The sequence below is a fragment of the Acomys minous genome, assembly GCF_964271855.1.
Source record: "Acomys minous genome assembly, chromosome: 13".
NCBI lineage: Eukaryota > Metazoa > Chordata > Mammalia > Rodentia > Muridae > Acomys > Acomys minous.
In genome coordinates this window covers 72,052,826-72,068,847 of record NC_140495.1, presented here as the reverse complement: position 1 = coordinate 72,068,847, position 16,022 = coordinate 72,052,826, and the positions used below count along the sequence as shown (strand labels likewise).

General features: G+C 36.4%; 1 protein-coding gene and 1 long non-coding RNA gene across 9 annotated transcripts in view; both read left to right on the top strand.

Moving 5' to 3' along the window:
- The window catches only part of FAM135A (family with sequence similarity 135 member A), a 77,844-nt gene that overhangs the window by 32,947 nt on the left and 28,875 nt on the right, over positions 1–16,022 (top strand). For 6 of the 8 annotated variants that reach the window (XM_084754277.1, XM_084754282.1, XM_084754281.1 and 3 more), the window contains 7 exons: positions 4,435–4,574; positions 4,666–4,736; positions 5,514–5,687; positions 7,034–7,160; positions 7,890–8,043; positions 11,473–11,550; positions 14,576–14,625. In XM_084754277.1, coding sequence (XP_084610403.1) covers positions 4,435–4,574; positions 4,666–4,736; positions 5,514–5,687; positions 7,034–7,160; positions 7,890–8,043; positions 11,473–11,550; positions 14,576–14,625 — 794 coding nt within the window. The remainder of the gene's footprint in view (positions 1–4,434; positions 4,575–4,665; positions 4,737–5,513; positions 5,688–7,033; positions 7,161–7,889; positions 8,044–11,472; positions 11,551–14,575; positions 14,626–16,022) is intronic. The other 2 variants (XM_084754280.1, XM_084754278.1) reach the window with 1 other exon arrangement.
- On the top strand, positions 2,979–3,732 carry LOC311581756. Its single transcript, XR_014773885.1, has 2 exons — positions 2,979–3,567; positions 3,625–3,732. It is a non-coding gene; the product is annotated as an uncharacterized lncRNA (long non-coding RNA).

Sequence of the window (16,022 nt, the reverse complement as noted above, 5' to 3'; positions counted from 1 at the left end):
CAGGAGTAATATATGAGGTAATATTGGGGGGAGTAATTCTGAATTAAGAAATAAAATCTTTAAGAAATTAGGATTTGGGGGAAGGACTGAGAGGGGAGGTGAGAGGGGAAACTCTGGTTGGGATGTAAAGTAAATTAATAAAAATAAAAAAGAAATTAGCATCTTGACTCTACAAGAATGAGCGAGGTGTGGTCAGTAGGATACAGTAGTCTAGTGACAGAAAGTGCAACAGTGTTAATAGTGGTGATTTTAACAGGAGACAGTATCTGAAAGCTAAGAAACAAGGATGTCCCAGTCCTGGTGGCAAAGTTCAGAAGGGCCTGTTTGTAAAGTACATACCACAGGAGCATGAAGGCTTAAGTTTGGATCCCAGCATCCACATAAGAAGCCTGTTATGGCAGCACTCACCTGTGATCCAAACTAGACAAGGGAGAAAGACAAGACAATGCCTGAGGCTTGCTGGCAAGCATTCTAGCTGAATTGGTGAGTCCAGTGAGAGTCCCTGTCCCCCAAAATAAGGTTAAAAATGATTGAAAAAGACACCTAAGAGCAACTTCTAGCTCTTAGACACACTCCTGATGCTCCACCACCATAACATGTTCATAACAAACACATGTATACAAAGGAACATACAAGAGAGGGAATGGCCCATTTGAAAAAGAAAAGAGTTCAAGGGAAGAGCAATAGGAAAAGCCTTTGTTTCCTGGGGCAACATATTCCAATTAACATTGTCTGAGGGCTTTACACAGAATCTATATTGTAATTAAGGAAAATTTCTTCCACCATCTCAGTTTTTCTATTCAGAATGGAATTTTTGAGCTATTCAGTTTTGCTTTAAATGTATATTGTGAAATATTTCAAACCCACAGAAAAGTTGTAAATACATTGTAAAAAAACACTTCAAAAATATTTTGTTTGCAAGTATGTGTGTACATGCAATCCCCCATATGCCACAGCCCGTGTAGGGGTCAGAGGACAACTTGCAGGAGTTAATTCTCTCCTCCTATCTTGGGCTCCCAGGGATGGAGCTCAAGTTGTCAGGTTTGTGTTGCAAGACCTTTGACGTATTGAGCCATCTTTCCAGACTAAGACCATTTCTTTTTTTTTTAATTTATTTATTTATTCTTGTTACATCTCAATGGTTATCCCATCCCTTGTATCCTCCCATTCTTCCCTCCCTCCCATTTTCCCCTTATTCCCCTCCCCTATGACAGTTCCTGAGGGGGACCTCCTCCCCCTGTATATGCTCATAGGGTATCAAGTCTCTTTTTGGTAACCTGCTGTCCTTCCTCTGAGTGCCACCACGTCTCCCCCTCCAGGGGACATGGTCAAATGTGAGGCACCAGAGTACGTGAGAAAGTCATATCCCACTCTCCACTCTACTGTGGAGAATGTTCTGTCCATTGGCTAGATCTGGGTAGGGGTTTAAAGTTTACCACCTGTATTGTCCTTGGCTGGTGCCTTAGTTTGAGCGGGACCCCTGGGCCCAAATCTGCCTATCATAATGTTCTTGTAGGTTTCTAGGACCCTCTGGATCCTTCTACTTTGCTCTTCTCCCATGTTTCTCTCATCTAGAGTCCCAATAGAATGTCTTCCCCTCTGTCTCAGTTTCCTGGTAAGTGAAGGCTTTCGTGGGACATGCCCCTTGGGCTAATATGCAGATATAAGTGAGTATAAACCATCTGAGTCTTTCTGCTTTTGGGTTAACTCACTCATTATGATCATTTCTAGCTCAATCCATTTGTCCACAAATTTCGGGAATTCCTTGTTTTTAATAGCTGAATAGTATTCCATAGTGTATATGTACCACAGTTTCTTTATCCATTCTTCTATTGAGGGACACTTAGGCTGTTTCCATGATCTGGCTATTATGAGTAAGGCTGCTATGAGCATGGTTGAGCATATGTCCCTGTTGTGTGCTGGAGCATCTTCTGGGTATATTCCAAGGAGTGGAATAGCTGGGCCAAGGCCATTTCTTATCGAGCACCCCTGCTAAGCCAACCTCTGGACATGAGGAACCTCTCAGTGTGTGCACATAATTCTTGTCCTTGCAGAAATCGTGTTCCTGTGATCCGTAGCTTATTTTTCCTTTTGGCCATCCCTTCACGCATCCCAGACTATCACTGCACTGCACCGTCTTCCCTTGAAGGTTCTCTTTGTACAGCAGGTGTTCCTAGGTGTCAGATCATCCCCTCACGTGACCATCTTTCTTACCTGGCTGGAGAATTATGCCAAGAGGTCATTTTAGAGATATACTTTACCCTACTTAGTCTGCAGTAGAGTGCTAAGCTGCTGTGCCTGCTTTCTTTCCATCACCTTGCCCATCTGGACTCTGACACTGTTTCTCTCATATATTATTGTTTCTGGAGGCAAATCAGATTTCACAGCTTAAGAATATAGCCCTCCTTCCAGATACCAGTCACAAGTTCAAAGGCTTACTGCAGCCTCACTTCTAACCAACTGAGTTCAAATTTAGGAGCTCCTACTATTGACTAATCTGGATAATTCACTAGAAAAACTCATTCAATTCAAGAAAGTACATACTTAGTATAGCTTTATTCCAGCAAAAGTGTTGCATCATTACCAGTCAAAAGAAGAAATGCAGGCCAGTGAGGCAGCTCAGTGATTAAAGGATCTTGCCACCAAGTTTAATGCACTTTTCAACCCCTGATACTCGTCATGGGAGGAGAGAAACAACTCCCTCAGTTTGTCCTCAGACAAACACACATGCACCATAACTCATGTACACACACGCACACGTGAAAATGAAAAGACACATGAAATAAGTAAATAAAGAAATTTTAGCTTTTTTTGCAATACATTTGCCGACACAATGCAGGTGTTGTGAAAACCACTCTTAATTCACAGGCAAAGTGGGAAAGGAAAAGAATCTTACCATTGGACACATAGATTTGGGCAAATCCACCACAACCAGCCATCTGATCTACAAATGTGGTATAATCACAAAGGAACCGTGACAGGTTTGAAAAGGAAGTTGCTGAGATGGAAAAGGCTCCTTCAAGTATGCCTGGCTCTTGGACAAACTAAAAGCTCAGGTGATTATCCAGAAGCATCCAGGCCAAATTTGTGCCAGCTATGCTCAATACTGCACGGTCACACAGCCCACAGAGTATGCAAACTTGCTGAGCTTAAAGGAAAGATGGACTGTTGCTCCAGTAAGAAGCTAGAAGATGGCCCTAAATTCATGAGTGGTGATGTAGTCATTGTTGGTATGGTCTCTGGCAAGCTCATGTGTGTTGAGAGCTTCCCTATCTATCCATCACTGGGTCCTTTTGCTATTCATGACATGAGACAGACAGTTGCTCTGGACAAGAAGGCTCCTGGAGCTGGCAAAGTCAATAAGTCTACCCAGAAACTTAACAGTCTTATTCCTAACACTGGCCACCCCAGTCTTAGTCAGTGGTGGAAGAGTGGTCTCAGAACTGTTTGTCTCAAATGACCATTCAAGTTTAATAGTATAAGACTGGCTAGTGATAACAATGCTTCGTAAAATCTTCTGAAGGAAAGGAGAATGTTTTGTGGATGGTGTGTGTGTGTATGTGTGTGGTGTGTGTGTGTGTGTGTGTGTGTGTGTGTGTGTGTGTGTGTGTGTGTGTGTGTGAGTTTTAAGGTATTAGTTTTCAAAACCAGTATTTTTTAATATAAACAACTTGACCAAAAATCTGTCACAGAATTTTGAGACCCATTAAAATAATTTTAATGAGAAGATAAGTATTTAGGGTTGAATATGTAAAGTCCTATATGTAAGCTTCCATTGTTTTCTTCCCATAAAACCAGAATGAATTACCATCACGCACATACTCAACCTATGTAGATAAGAATTTGCAATATTCCAAGCCAAGGAAGCTCACCCAAAGTTCTGTGTCCAGAGTTGTATTGATGTGTTATTAAGTAAGCATTATTCATTGAATTATCCCCAACATAATTTCAAATCCCCAGTCCTTTCCCCTGTCTGGATTGTAACCTTATTTCCTGTGGTGAAAGACTGTTCTCTATTCACATGGTTTGTCTTCATAGTGTAGCAGCCCTGTCCTGGGTCCTCCTCAGCATAAGAAATCTAAGGAAACAGATTTGGAGTCTTCTGTCCCAGTAATAAAGCAAAGAGCCAGCTACATATCTTTGTACTTCAGGGATGGAATTCTAAGTTGCCCCTTTCTGTGTTAAACAGATCAGAGTTCCTCATTTGCCTTTCAAGTAAAGTTTATACAGGAATTTTCATAATGATTATGGTGTACTTAATCCATTTTTATCAGAAATTAGTAAGCTTTCAGAATTTTTTAACTTCTATATTAAATGGTAATGACAGCATGGTGGTATCAAATTATAGTATTTTAAAGTAGCATTTGGTTACTTGTATACTTGTACTGTTTGTCTCTTACCACTCGGTGTGATAGTGTATCTCATCTGTTTTAGGTATGACATTAGCCTTTCCAGCTTCAGTTCATGATGCTCTGGTCTGCAGTAAAACTTTTCAGATCCTATATAAAAATGAAGAAGTTGTTTTAAATGATGTCATGATCTTCAAAGTTAAAATGTTGTTGGATGAAAAAAAGGTAAACATCTCTTCATATCTACTTACCATGATACTTCATTGCATATTTGTAGCATTTATAAATGTTAGGCATCTTATAAATTTTTCTTTAGATTGAAGAAACCCTTGAAGAAATAAATTTTTTGTTGTCCTTGGATCTGCATTTCACAGATGGAGACTATTCGTAAGTAGGCTGGCTGCTAAGACAATTAAACATCTTTAGATACTCACCGCTTTATTTGTGTGTACCCTAATTTCCCTTTAGAACCTCTTTCCCATTCTTGTCTGTTCTAAAGTACTTCTATTTTTTTCTGAGAAAGTCTGTTGAGAAGGTTAGGACTGTTCTTCCATGCCCATGTTCCAGGTAGAGAAATCAGACAAGGTGAAAAATTATGAAATACTTCCCTAGGCTCTAAAAATTGTGTGGTTGCTATAGTAACACTACCATGAAGTACTTAACTGACTTCTCTTCCATTAGTCATTGGTACATTTTTCATGGCGTGAGTTAAAGCTTCTTTAGGTGAGACTTTGTTGGTTCTTGGAGTAATCAAGACCGATGACACTTAACAGGCATTTCTAGTTTATTAATTGCTTTGATATGTGTTACCCTGAACTTGCCCACATACTTGAACATAGTCATGTATTATGAGGCACATTGTGCTCTAGTAGGATTTGACCCTGTAAGAAACAGTCTTCTTCCTTGAGTAAAATTTAAGATGAATATTAATTATTGGGCTATCGAAAATAACTTATTTTTATAGGCATGTTAGTCATATACTGTTAGGAAGCTGTGAGTAGAATAGCTGTTTTCATACTGCTACCTCACCAGTTGATGCTTGCAAAATCACTCTCTTTGTAAGCTTAAATAATTAAGCCTTTAAAGAATAGCTTTAACTGATTAATAAATATTAGCCTTTACTAAATATCCCATAATTACATGAATATGTGTTGCTTTTTGTAGGGCAGATGATCTGAACACCTTACAGCTAATAAGCAGTCGGACACTGAAGCTGCACTATAGCCTCTCTAGAGGACTTCATCATCATGTGAATGCTATGTTCGATTACTTCCACCTTTCTGTTGTGTCCGTCACAGTCCATGCATCATTGGTTGCACTGCACCAGCCACTGATAAGGTAAATTCAGCTAAGATTCTACTAATCATTAGTATAATACCTTTCTGCTTTATGCTGAAAATATTGTGGCAAAGGCAACTGAAATAGTAAAAAACATTTTAAATAAATACTGATATATTTTCATTTTATGCTAACATAATAAAATGATATAACTCAAGAGCATCGGGCCATTATTATCAGTAATGTTTTTATTACAGAAGTATGGGGTAAGAGGAGTGATTTTTATTATTCAGTTACTTGATTAAATAAAAGAATGCAATACAGAAATAATCTGTAACATTATTTAGTCTCTAATTGGTTTAATTTATAATTTAGTTTACATGGGCATGCATGTGTATAATATTGTACTGTTAACTTATTCCAGTATAAGAGGATAGAAATGTATTCTTTATTTCTTTGTCTTTCCTATATCCTCTATCTCTACCTTTTAACTCTGTCCTACAAAGGTTACTGTTTTCTAAGGTTTTAAATAACTTGATGAATTTTCACTAGCATGTTTGTTATGCCATAATACTTTTTTAATTTGAAATTGTATAATATTGGGGTTCAGAGATGGCTCAGGGGTCAAGAGCACATAATACCCTTCCAGAGGACCCAAGGTTTATTGTCAGAACCTTCATCAGGTGACTCGTAACAACCTGTAACTCAGCTCCAGGGAGACTTTACACCTCTGGGAATACCTGCAGTCATATGCACATGCCTCCTCCTACACATAAGTAAATAGCAATATATCATCAGTATAAGATATAATCATTTTCTATGGTTCATAAAATAAAAATCCTTGGTAATGTAGGCAGTAGATGGAACTCTCAAATCAATAACTTTATCTAAACAGACCCTATTGATTAGATTTCTAAACTGTTTACACTTTCTAACACAAATCTGATTGTAACAGCTATTATGGATGATACTTAAGGGAAATAGGTATGTATACACATACAGGCACGCGCGCGCGCGCGCACACACATACACACACACACACACACACACACACGTATATGTATATGTGACTTACCAGCTAAGTAGGTAAGTTGTTGAATTGCCCTTAGGATTTGCGAGCACTTGCCTGGTTATACCCAGTCCTTGTCTGGCATGTGTAAGGTCCTTTGCTTGATCCCTGGTTTCTCAAAAAGAGAGAAGCAATCTCAAGTATCTAGCTTTAGATTCTTTAGTGTTCATTGTACTTTTTTTTTCTAAGTTCAAATTATTAAAAGACAATTTAAGAATACCGTATAACTTAAAATGTTGGACAAACTTTGCTTTTTATTTTGTAATATTTTCTTTTTTAAATATCCTACATGAAAGTAGCCTGTTAAGACAATAATGATGTACTACCTGTTCCCCAGCTTTCCTCGCCCTGTGAAGACCACTTGGTTAAATAGAAATGCGCCAGCACAAAGCAAAGATTCAGCGATTCCTACTCTGGAAAGTGTAGTCTTTGGTATTAACTACACAAAACAGTTATCACCAGATGTAAGCATTGAATATCTGTATAACATGTTTTTTCATAGTTTGTTTTCCCCTTATTTTAAAAGAAATCTTTAAATATTTTATGTTAGTAAATGTAATTTCTTTGATGAATTGAGTTCAATAACTTAAAGATCTAGTTAAGTAAGACTATAACCAACTGGTTAGTCACTTATGTATTATGAAAATTAGCCTCTTACTTCAAAATGTTACCAGATTTAGTGACTAGAGATCTTGGAGGGACAGTGACCTTTGCAAACCTGTTGGTGTCACCCGTTGTTCCTCTAGCAAAACTGAAAGGGAAAGCAAACGAAGCCTTTTAAGAAGAATGGCAGGCTTGAAAGTCATCGCGGAGTAGCATGATTGCTAGGAAAGGAGAGATGCCGCTAAAGACTGAAAGCAGTGTCTCCAAAACAGCTGTAATAAGAACCTCATCTCAACAAAGCCCTAACTTCACCAGCATGTTTATAGAAACCCAGATGACTAAAGTTGCTATGGTCATGTTTTATATATTTCAGTCATTACATGAGCAGCATGATATGGATGAATTTCTTGTTTCGCAGTCTGAAGCCTTATCAGTTGGGCTAACTAGTCATAGATGAATCTCATACATGTCTTGTAACTAAATGGCAGTGGATTGGTTGTTGATTTTTTTTCATAGTTTTTCAAGGTTTCAATTGTAATGCATTTTGATTTTTTTTCTTCATTTTGTATTCCAAATCTGTTCCTTTACAGGGTTGTAACTTCCTCATTGCAGAGTCCTTCCTGCACCATGCCTATCATTTTCACTATACACTTTGTGCCACTTTGCTGCTAGCCTTCAAGGGATTGCACAGCTACTTCATTACGGTAACAGAAGAGATTCCCTCTTGTCAGAAACTAGAAATGGGTATGTTACAAGCAGCCAGACCCTCCGAGTCCTTCTCCTCACGCTCTGGCTGGTGCCCAGCCGCAGCTTCCCTGCACATGTGCTTCACTTTCTCTCTCAAGTCTGACTCTTTCTACCCTTGATGATCATGCTTTGAAATTTAAAATGTTTTCTTGGAATGTGGAGAAATAACTTCTTTGTGCTAAGATTGAAGTGAGTCTTTAAATTGATTTTTAAAATAACAAGTCATATGTCAGTATTCCATTCCTCTTAAAGTTTAATTTAAAAGTGTACTAGAAAGCAAATATAATCATCTACAGAGTCTGAGGAAGGTAAGTAAAATCCACACTTTAATAGCCTAGGCAGACATAGATGGTTAGGCCAGTTTTGTATATATTTGGCTATAAGTTATCACAGGGTTCTTTTTCTTTCAAATTACTTTAAGAAATAATAACATTTTAACATTTCAAAAATTACTTAAATCAATCTTCAATTTTTCTTAGATGTTTTATGGTCGGTTTATCTTCTATTTATGTTTCTTGTTTTGTTTTATTTTGTTTTAAGAGAAGGTTTCTCTGTGTAGCTCTGGTTGTTCTGGTCGTCACTCTGCAGTGCAGGCTGCCTTCAGACTCACAGAGATCCACCTGCCTCTGCCAAGTGCTGGGATTAAAGTGTGCCCCACCACCCAGCTTCATGCCAGTTCACTAACTTCATTTTTCAAATATTAGCTCAGAAAAAGCTCATTTGATTTTCTTGACAGATTGAGTTGTTTTTATCATTATTTCAGTAAGTTAGGAATTTTTGAAATTTTACTTAGCCACTGTTCTTGGTATATTTCTTTGTGCCTTTTAACAATACCAGTACATTCTCTAAAATGGTACCTATTGGCTTAAATATTTTTTGGATTTGAGACTAGGTAAAGGTTTTGTTTGTTTTGTCCTGTTTTAATTGTGTGTTTGAGGTTATAAAACATTGCAAGAGGGGCTGGAGAGATGGCTCAGTGATTAAGAGCACTGGCTATTCTTTCTAAGGATCTAGGTTCAATTCCTTACACCCACCTTATGGTTTACAACTGTCTAAAACTCAAGTCCTTAGGAATCCATCAAATTTTTATGGCCTACTCAGGTACTGCATACATGTGTGAATATATACATGCAGACAAAAATGAAAAAAATATTTAAAAAGCAGGAGAAGAGAAAATTTCAAAAACATTTCAAGAAATTATAAGGCTTTGTAACCTCACTTCAGTTTGGTTATAAGAACTTGCTAGTCTGGGTGCCACTTGATAGCTGGCTGTAGTGCAGTGGATTTGGTGAATGGCGTTCTTAAAGTCAGTTCAGTTCACTCTTCTTTCACTAGGCAACACACAGCTGTCACCAAGTGAACTGTTTATTTCTATAACCTCAAGGGATAACAAATGCAAGAGGAAAATACGCTGAAAAATAAATTTTGTATGATGATGGCATTTTCATGCAAATAATTAATAGAATCTATTTGAAATGCTCTATTAGAATTCAGAGAGGCTTTTTAAAAATGTTTTGGCATGTGTGCCTACGAGCGTACATTTGAAGGTATGCCTTTTATTTTGTGTCTGTAAATACCAGCTGGTTTATATTCTCCAAATAAGGAGAGTGAAAGAAATCAGCATTATGCCTGACAGGTCAGAAGCTAAGGGTAACAGTCCTCAAAAGGCAGCACTGTAAACCTGCACCAGCAGTGACACTTAGGGTAACTTAATTGCACTTTGAAGGAGCCGCTGTGTCAGGCACAGTGCTAGGTGCAGATGAAAGGACAGGTCTTTGCCGACTCTGTTTCCCCTCTCTCCTTCCAGCAGCAGTGTAACAAGGCAGCTTTTTGTTGGGGTGTACAGGAGAGAGTCACAGAGCAAGTCTCAGTGTCTTTTGACTCTGGTAGATGACAGGGCCCGTGAGGATCAGAGTGAAGATGTCCATCATCATACAATACTCAAATAGACTTAACATACAATATTTACAAAGGAAAATACACATGAGCCACATTTTAAGTGAGGAAAAAGTATTTTTCAAAAAAATAAGAGAATGTTGGCAAAGTGTCTAACTGGTAACCGAACAAAAACATTTTTCTTGTCATATAGCTTAGACAGTGCTAGCACTAGTTTTATTTTATTAGTCTTACTTCAGCTTAGTAATTTATTTAGCTATAGTAGTCTCATTTTTTTTCTTCTCTTATATAGCTTTGGGCTTATAGTGATAATTTATAAAATTTTACTTTAAAAAGCCTTTATTTAAATTTGGAAGTTAGTTAATAAATGAGTGTGAGCATTACTCCAGATTACTTGCTTCAAAATATTAGAAAACAAGCTTCTAAAGTAAGCCTACACTTCGGGTTTAGAAGTAAAAATATTAGAGAATAAGATAATTAGCATATTACTTATACTTACTGAGAATATATTTATTGAATGAATTAATTGGTAAAATAGCATAATATGGCTTATATTGTATAACTTGAAAAGTGTAGCTAGTCAATACAGCTTATAATAGTTTCCTGGGGATTTTTCTTTCAATTAAGACTCATCTTCAGTAAACCTTTATTAGTAATTCCATGTGTCCTTAAACTTTACTATTTATATTTTCTTCCTCTTTATTGTAGATTAGTTTACTCTTGAGTACAACCTCTAGAGAATATCTAAAAATACTGTGAACTTCTTAAAATAAAAATGTTAATTTTACAATCTGAGCTTATCAACAATATTTTTGTTCTAGTAAAATTAAATTGTGGATGCTAATATATTTCCATGATATAAATGTACTATTTATTAAACATCATTATGATCACTAGCATTAATAAGGGGATATAAAGTAACTCCTGATTAGAGAATATATTTCTATCATTTAATATTTTTTAATGTTTCAAATAATCATAAAGTTAAAATTCTTAGCACCATGCTTTGAGAAACTAATGTAGACTCTTCCCTCTTTAAAAATAATACTTTGGATTTCTTTCTGCTCTTTTGCTCTCTTCTTGTCTCCTAGATAAATGATGTACATTGTGTTTTGAGGATAAATAGTAGTTATTCCAAGAGCTCCACTATAAAGAAGCTCATAAAACAAGAGTCAGGACTTTTGAAGTCTAGGTTTTGGCAAATCACTACTCTGTCTGAGCCTAACATGTACACTTGGACAAGGGAGGAGTTGAGCTAGCCAATGTCTGAGACTCTTGCCAGCACCTAAATTCTGAATCTATGAAACTACAACATCAGTAATAATGGAATAAGAAATATTGATCAGCATAATTTAAATACTAAAAAGAAAATAATTTAAACTTGAATGTACATCATTTGTAATTCTAATAAGCTAATTAACCAATTGCCCTCTCAATACTAAGTCTATTATTAACAAGTTGAAAAATTCAAGTAAGTTTTGTTGTAAAAGGAGTGTAGTAACTAGTGCTGTGTGCAACCCTTATGACTAGCCAAGGCCAACATGCAGGTCCTCTATGAGCGCCTCCTCAGAAGAACACAACCAAGAACCCAGAGCGACACACATCTAGGTATGTTTACAAATAGGTTAAGTAAATAATCCCTTTTTATTAAACTTTGTAGACAACATAGTATATTCCCAGCACTTTTATTTAAGAGCTAATATATATAATCAGTTTGGTTTGCAGATTAATTTGAGTTAATTTAATTGATTGGTAATGTTGAAGTTTTTCTTTAGTCATAGTATAAAGATCTTTTTGGCTTTTCACATATTAACAACATTTTTTCAAAACCATCTGTATCACCAAAATGTGCTGATTGAATAATAATTGCCATTAATGTCCTTAAAGTAATTTCATCTTTGGATGGGCCTAATCCTTAAAATTGTGGTTTAAAAAGTGAAGCTGGTTTTGCGCATCGGAGGGATAAAGAAACCCTCAGGATTATTTTCATGGTTTTAGCCAATTTGCATATGTTTTTCATCATGCTAGACTTTTAAAAATGATATTAAGTATCTACTATCTAAATGTTGTTTATATTAAGAGATCCAATTATCTCTTTTGTTTGTACCTTTCCATATTATTTATATGAAATTCTTGATGGGATCACAGAAATCTGACTATCTCTACTTCCCAAGTGCTGAAATTAAGTGTGAACCAGAAGCCTCAGGTGGCTTAGTTGGTAAAAAGTATCAGACCTTAAGTCTGGTGGTCTGGAGTTCAACCCTGAGTATAACTAACTGCCAGGCATAATGGTGCAAGCCTGTAATCGCAGCACTCAGAGAGGCAGAGACAGGCAGACCTCTGTGAATTCAAGGCCAGCCTGGTCTGTCTACAAAGTGAGTCCAGGTTAGCCAAGGCTACACACAGAAATCCTGTCTCAAAATAAAAAAAGTGTGGGCCACCGTACCCAGCCTTCATATTATATTTTAGACTTTTATGCTTGCAGAGCAATAGTACCTAGTTTACTAACTTTCTGTAAATTTATTGGAAGTTCTCACTTTGTATGTAAATAATGGCTGTGGTTTTTAAAATTATGAGTAGCTGTTGTAATTTTCAAATAAGATAAAATTGTATTTTTGGTTTGTCAGATGAATGAACAAAATCAAAAAAAAGTATTTTCAAATGAATACTGGCTGAGAAAGATTTAAGTTGCTTAATTTTCACTAAAAATGCTTTTAAAATAATTTGTTTTTCACCGGGCGGTGGTGGTGCACGCCTTTAATCCCAGCCCTCAGGAGGCAGAGGCAGGCAGATCGCTGTGAGTTCGAGGCCAGCCTGGTCTACAAAGTTAGTCCAGGACAGCCAAGGCTATGCAGAGAAACCCTGTCTCAGAAGAAAAAAAAAAATGTTTTTCATGATGGAAAAAAGCAAGGTTAAAATTTTATTGATAGTGTTACAGTCTCATATACATAAAGTAGAGAATTTATAGCATGAAACAATTGCCATTTGTGGCATACTTTAGTATTCTTTATAGTGATTAAAATATACTTCCAGTTTAATTAGTGTACTGGAAGCCTGCTACTTGTGAACATTCTAGTTTTATAAAATGCTCCTTGATATAATTAAGGCTTGCCTCCAAAGGGAGAGTACATGGATTTTGATTTGTTGGGGAAAAATGATTTCAAACTAAAGCATAAATGGAGTGGTGGTGGCACGCACTTTTAATTTCAGCACTCAGAAGGCAAAGGCAGGCAGATCTCTGAGTTTGAGGCCAGCCTAGTCTACAAAGCAGGTTCCAAGACAACCAGGGCTACACAGAGAAACAGACAAACAAAGAAACAAAAAAATAAGCAAAACAAAAACCCAACACATACAAAAGTCAGTTGTAAATAACATTTCAGTGAATAGATGGACAAATCTAAAAAATATCTGTAACCTAAATAGACCTCTTCACCTTGTAACCCAAGTTCTGATATGCATATGTATATTTTAAAAATATTGAAGGATATGTTCTAGACTTTAACTTGTAAGAGGAGCAGATGTTCTCAAGATAATTTGAATTAAATAGTGGCTCTAGGTTTACATTTCTATTAGTTGCTATATTATAATATAGCATTTGAAAAGAAGAATATAATTTAAATTGTTATTTAAAGTGTGATAAATTTGGAAGTGATTTTGAAACCATTGTTGTTACACTTAGTTAAAATTTGCTTTTACTTGGTGTGGAGATGTTTGGGGCTGAAGTGCTGACCCAGTCAGTGGTTAGAGTACTGCTGCCCAAGTGTGAGGACCTGATTTGGGTTCTAGGGGAAGGAGTAAGACACAGCTGCTGCAGCCTGGACCTGCAGAGACTGAAGAATCGTAGGGTTTGCCATTAGCTCAGCTAGTTAAAACTGAGCTCTGATTCAGGGAGAGACTGTTTGAAAGAATAATGTGGCACGCAAAATCAGGAAGACATGCAGCACTGACCACCGGCTTACAAAGAGGGTTTTCATTGAAGTAGCTCACTAGCTATAATAGGCCTCTGGACTCTTAGGTATGCACAGTAGAAAAGGGTGTCACATCTTTTTTAAGGTTTATTGTCTAAAATGGGATGTTACAGCCTAAATCTAATTTTAATGATAAGCAATGTGAAAGTAGATGCGGTATATGAAATTTATGCAGGGTTTGCTGCTGAGTTTTAAACTTAACATTAGGAACCACTGATGTTTCTAATTGAAATTATTTGTGAAATCAGTGAGCTAATGAGGCAGTTGCAGCAGTGTCATAGGATGGATCTTTGCTTTTGTGTTAGAATGATTTTTAAAGAGTATCATTTTAGTTGTATTTTCCTGTTACAATTTAAAAATATTGAAAGTTTACATGAGACCTTAATATAATTCTCTCCCTTTAAAAGTAACTAATCCATATGTCGTTAGTTTCAGTGTTTCCCTGCTGATATTGCCATTTTAATTACAAATTTCTTAATAGATGCTTAGAGCAGACCTAATAAGTCCTAATTGTATGACCAAACCTACCTTACTTTTAACACTATCTAGTATTTTATTAAGTCAGGAATTTTTATTGCAGAAGTTTTGTCCTTCATACAGTATCAGAGATAGTTTTCAGATCTAACACTGGAATCTGTCCTCTAATTAGTTTTTACCCTTTTCAGAGGAAATGGATGTAGAAGCTCGACTTACTGAACTGTGTGATGAAGTTAAGGTACTTAAACTTTTTTAAAAATTCTGTCTTTGAGTGATTTCTAATTTTTTAATATTTTATTAATTTATCCATATTACATCTCAGTTGTTAGCCCCTCCCTTGTATCCTCCCATTCCTCCCTCCCTCCCGCTTTCCCCCTACTCCCCTTCCCTATGACTGTAACTAAGGGGGACCTCCTCCCCTTGTATATGCTCATAGGGTAGTAATTTCTATTTTCTATTCTGAATATTTTGTCTAAGATAATTCAGTTACTTTTTTTTAATGCAAAGATAAATTGGGTAATCATGGCAGAACCACAGATTAGATGGTCAAAAGCATCTAGCCTCAACAAAAAGCTAACTTTTCCTTTGAAGAAATTTATTTTGTAGTGCATAAAGAACTCACCAGAAGGATGAGGGAGGGCTGCAATTGAGATATAAAGTGAATAAATTAAAAATAAAATTTTAAAAAAGAACTGATCTAATATATAGGCTTTCTTATGTGATTTTATTTAAAGGATATCTAGACAGGTTTTTAAAAAATACTTGTATAGTTTTGTAACATAATATTTGTTTTACCTGTTGCCTTTTTTTGGTTAGTACTCAAAGAAATAGGTTTTATTTGGCAATCTTACACACTTCTCGACACTCTTTGTTGTCATTTGCCCCGCCTTCCACACTGCCCTGTGTGTACTGGCAGTCCTTTAAAATGACCCTTCTCACTACAACAGATCAATTTGTACCTCCCGCTGCTTTTCTAGTTCATTCTTACAATTAAGTTGTATACATTTTTCCTTTCTGGTCAGGAACTAAGTGCCTTGTCTATATTATGTTCACTCTACAGTCACTCTTGCCATGTTAGTGGGAGAAATGAGAACCACAAATCAAATGAAAGTATATGTTGGTTTGGAGTGTATGTCTGTGGGTACATTTCAGTGAAAACTAGATTTTGTTTTTAGAAAGGTCTCTAATAAATATGCAAAATATACAAAGATGTCATTTTCTATATGATCACAGGGCTTCCATATAATTCAAATAATCATTTTCTTTAAATAGTCACCAGTGTAGAGCTGAAGAGGTGATGAGCAGCTAAGAACTCTGGCTGTTCTTCCAGAGGACTGGAAGGTCTGTTCCCAGCACTCACATAGCAGTCCCCATGGGGTCCAAACCACTCCTCTATAAAACACAGGGTTTAGGTTATTTTTAAAAGTACATAACAATTGTTCTTAAGTAGTTACTCAAAGGGTAATATTCATTTAAAAATAATTACGAGAAATGTGCTGTAAATATGAAAAAGATCAACTCATTCAGAAATTGAAGGAGTTGTTTTGGTTTGAGTCTTCTAGTATTTAAATATCTTAATTCCCATTCTTTTCTTTTGGCTTACTTTTACTCATGTGATATCTGCCCTTTTTATAT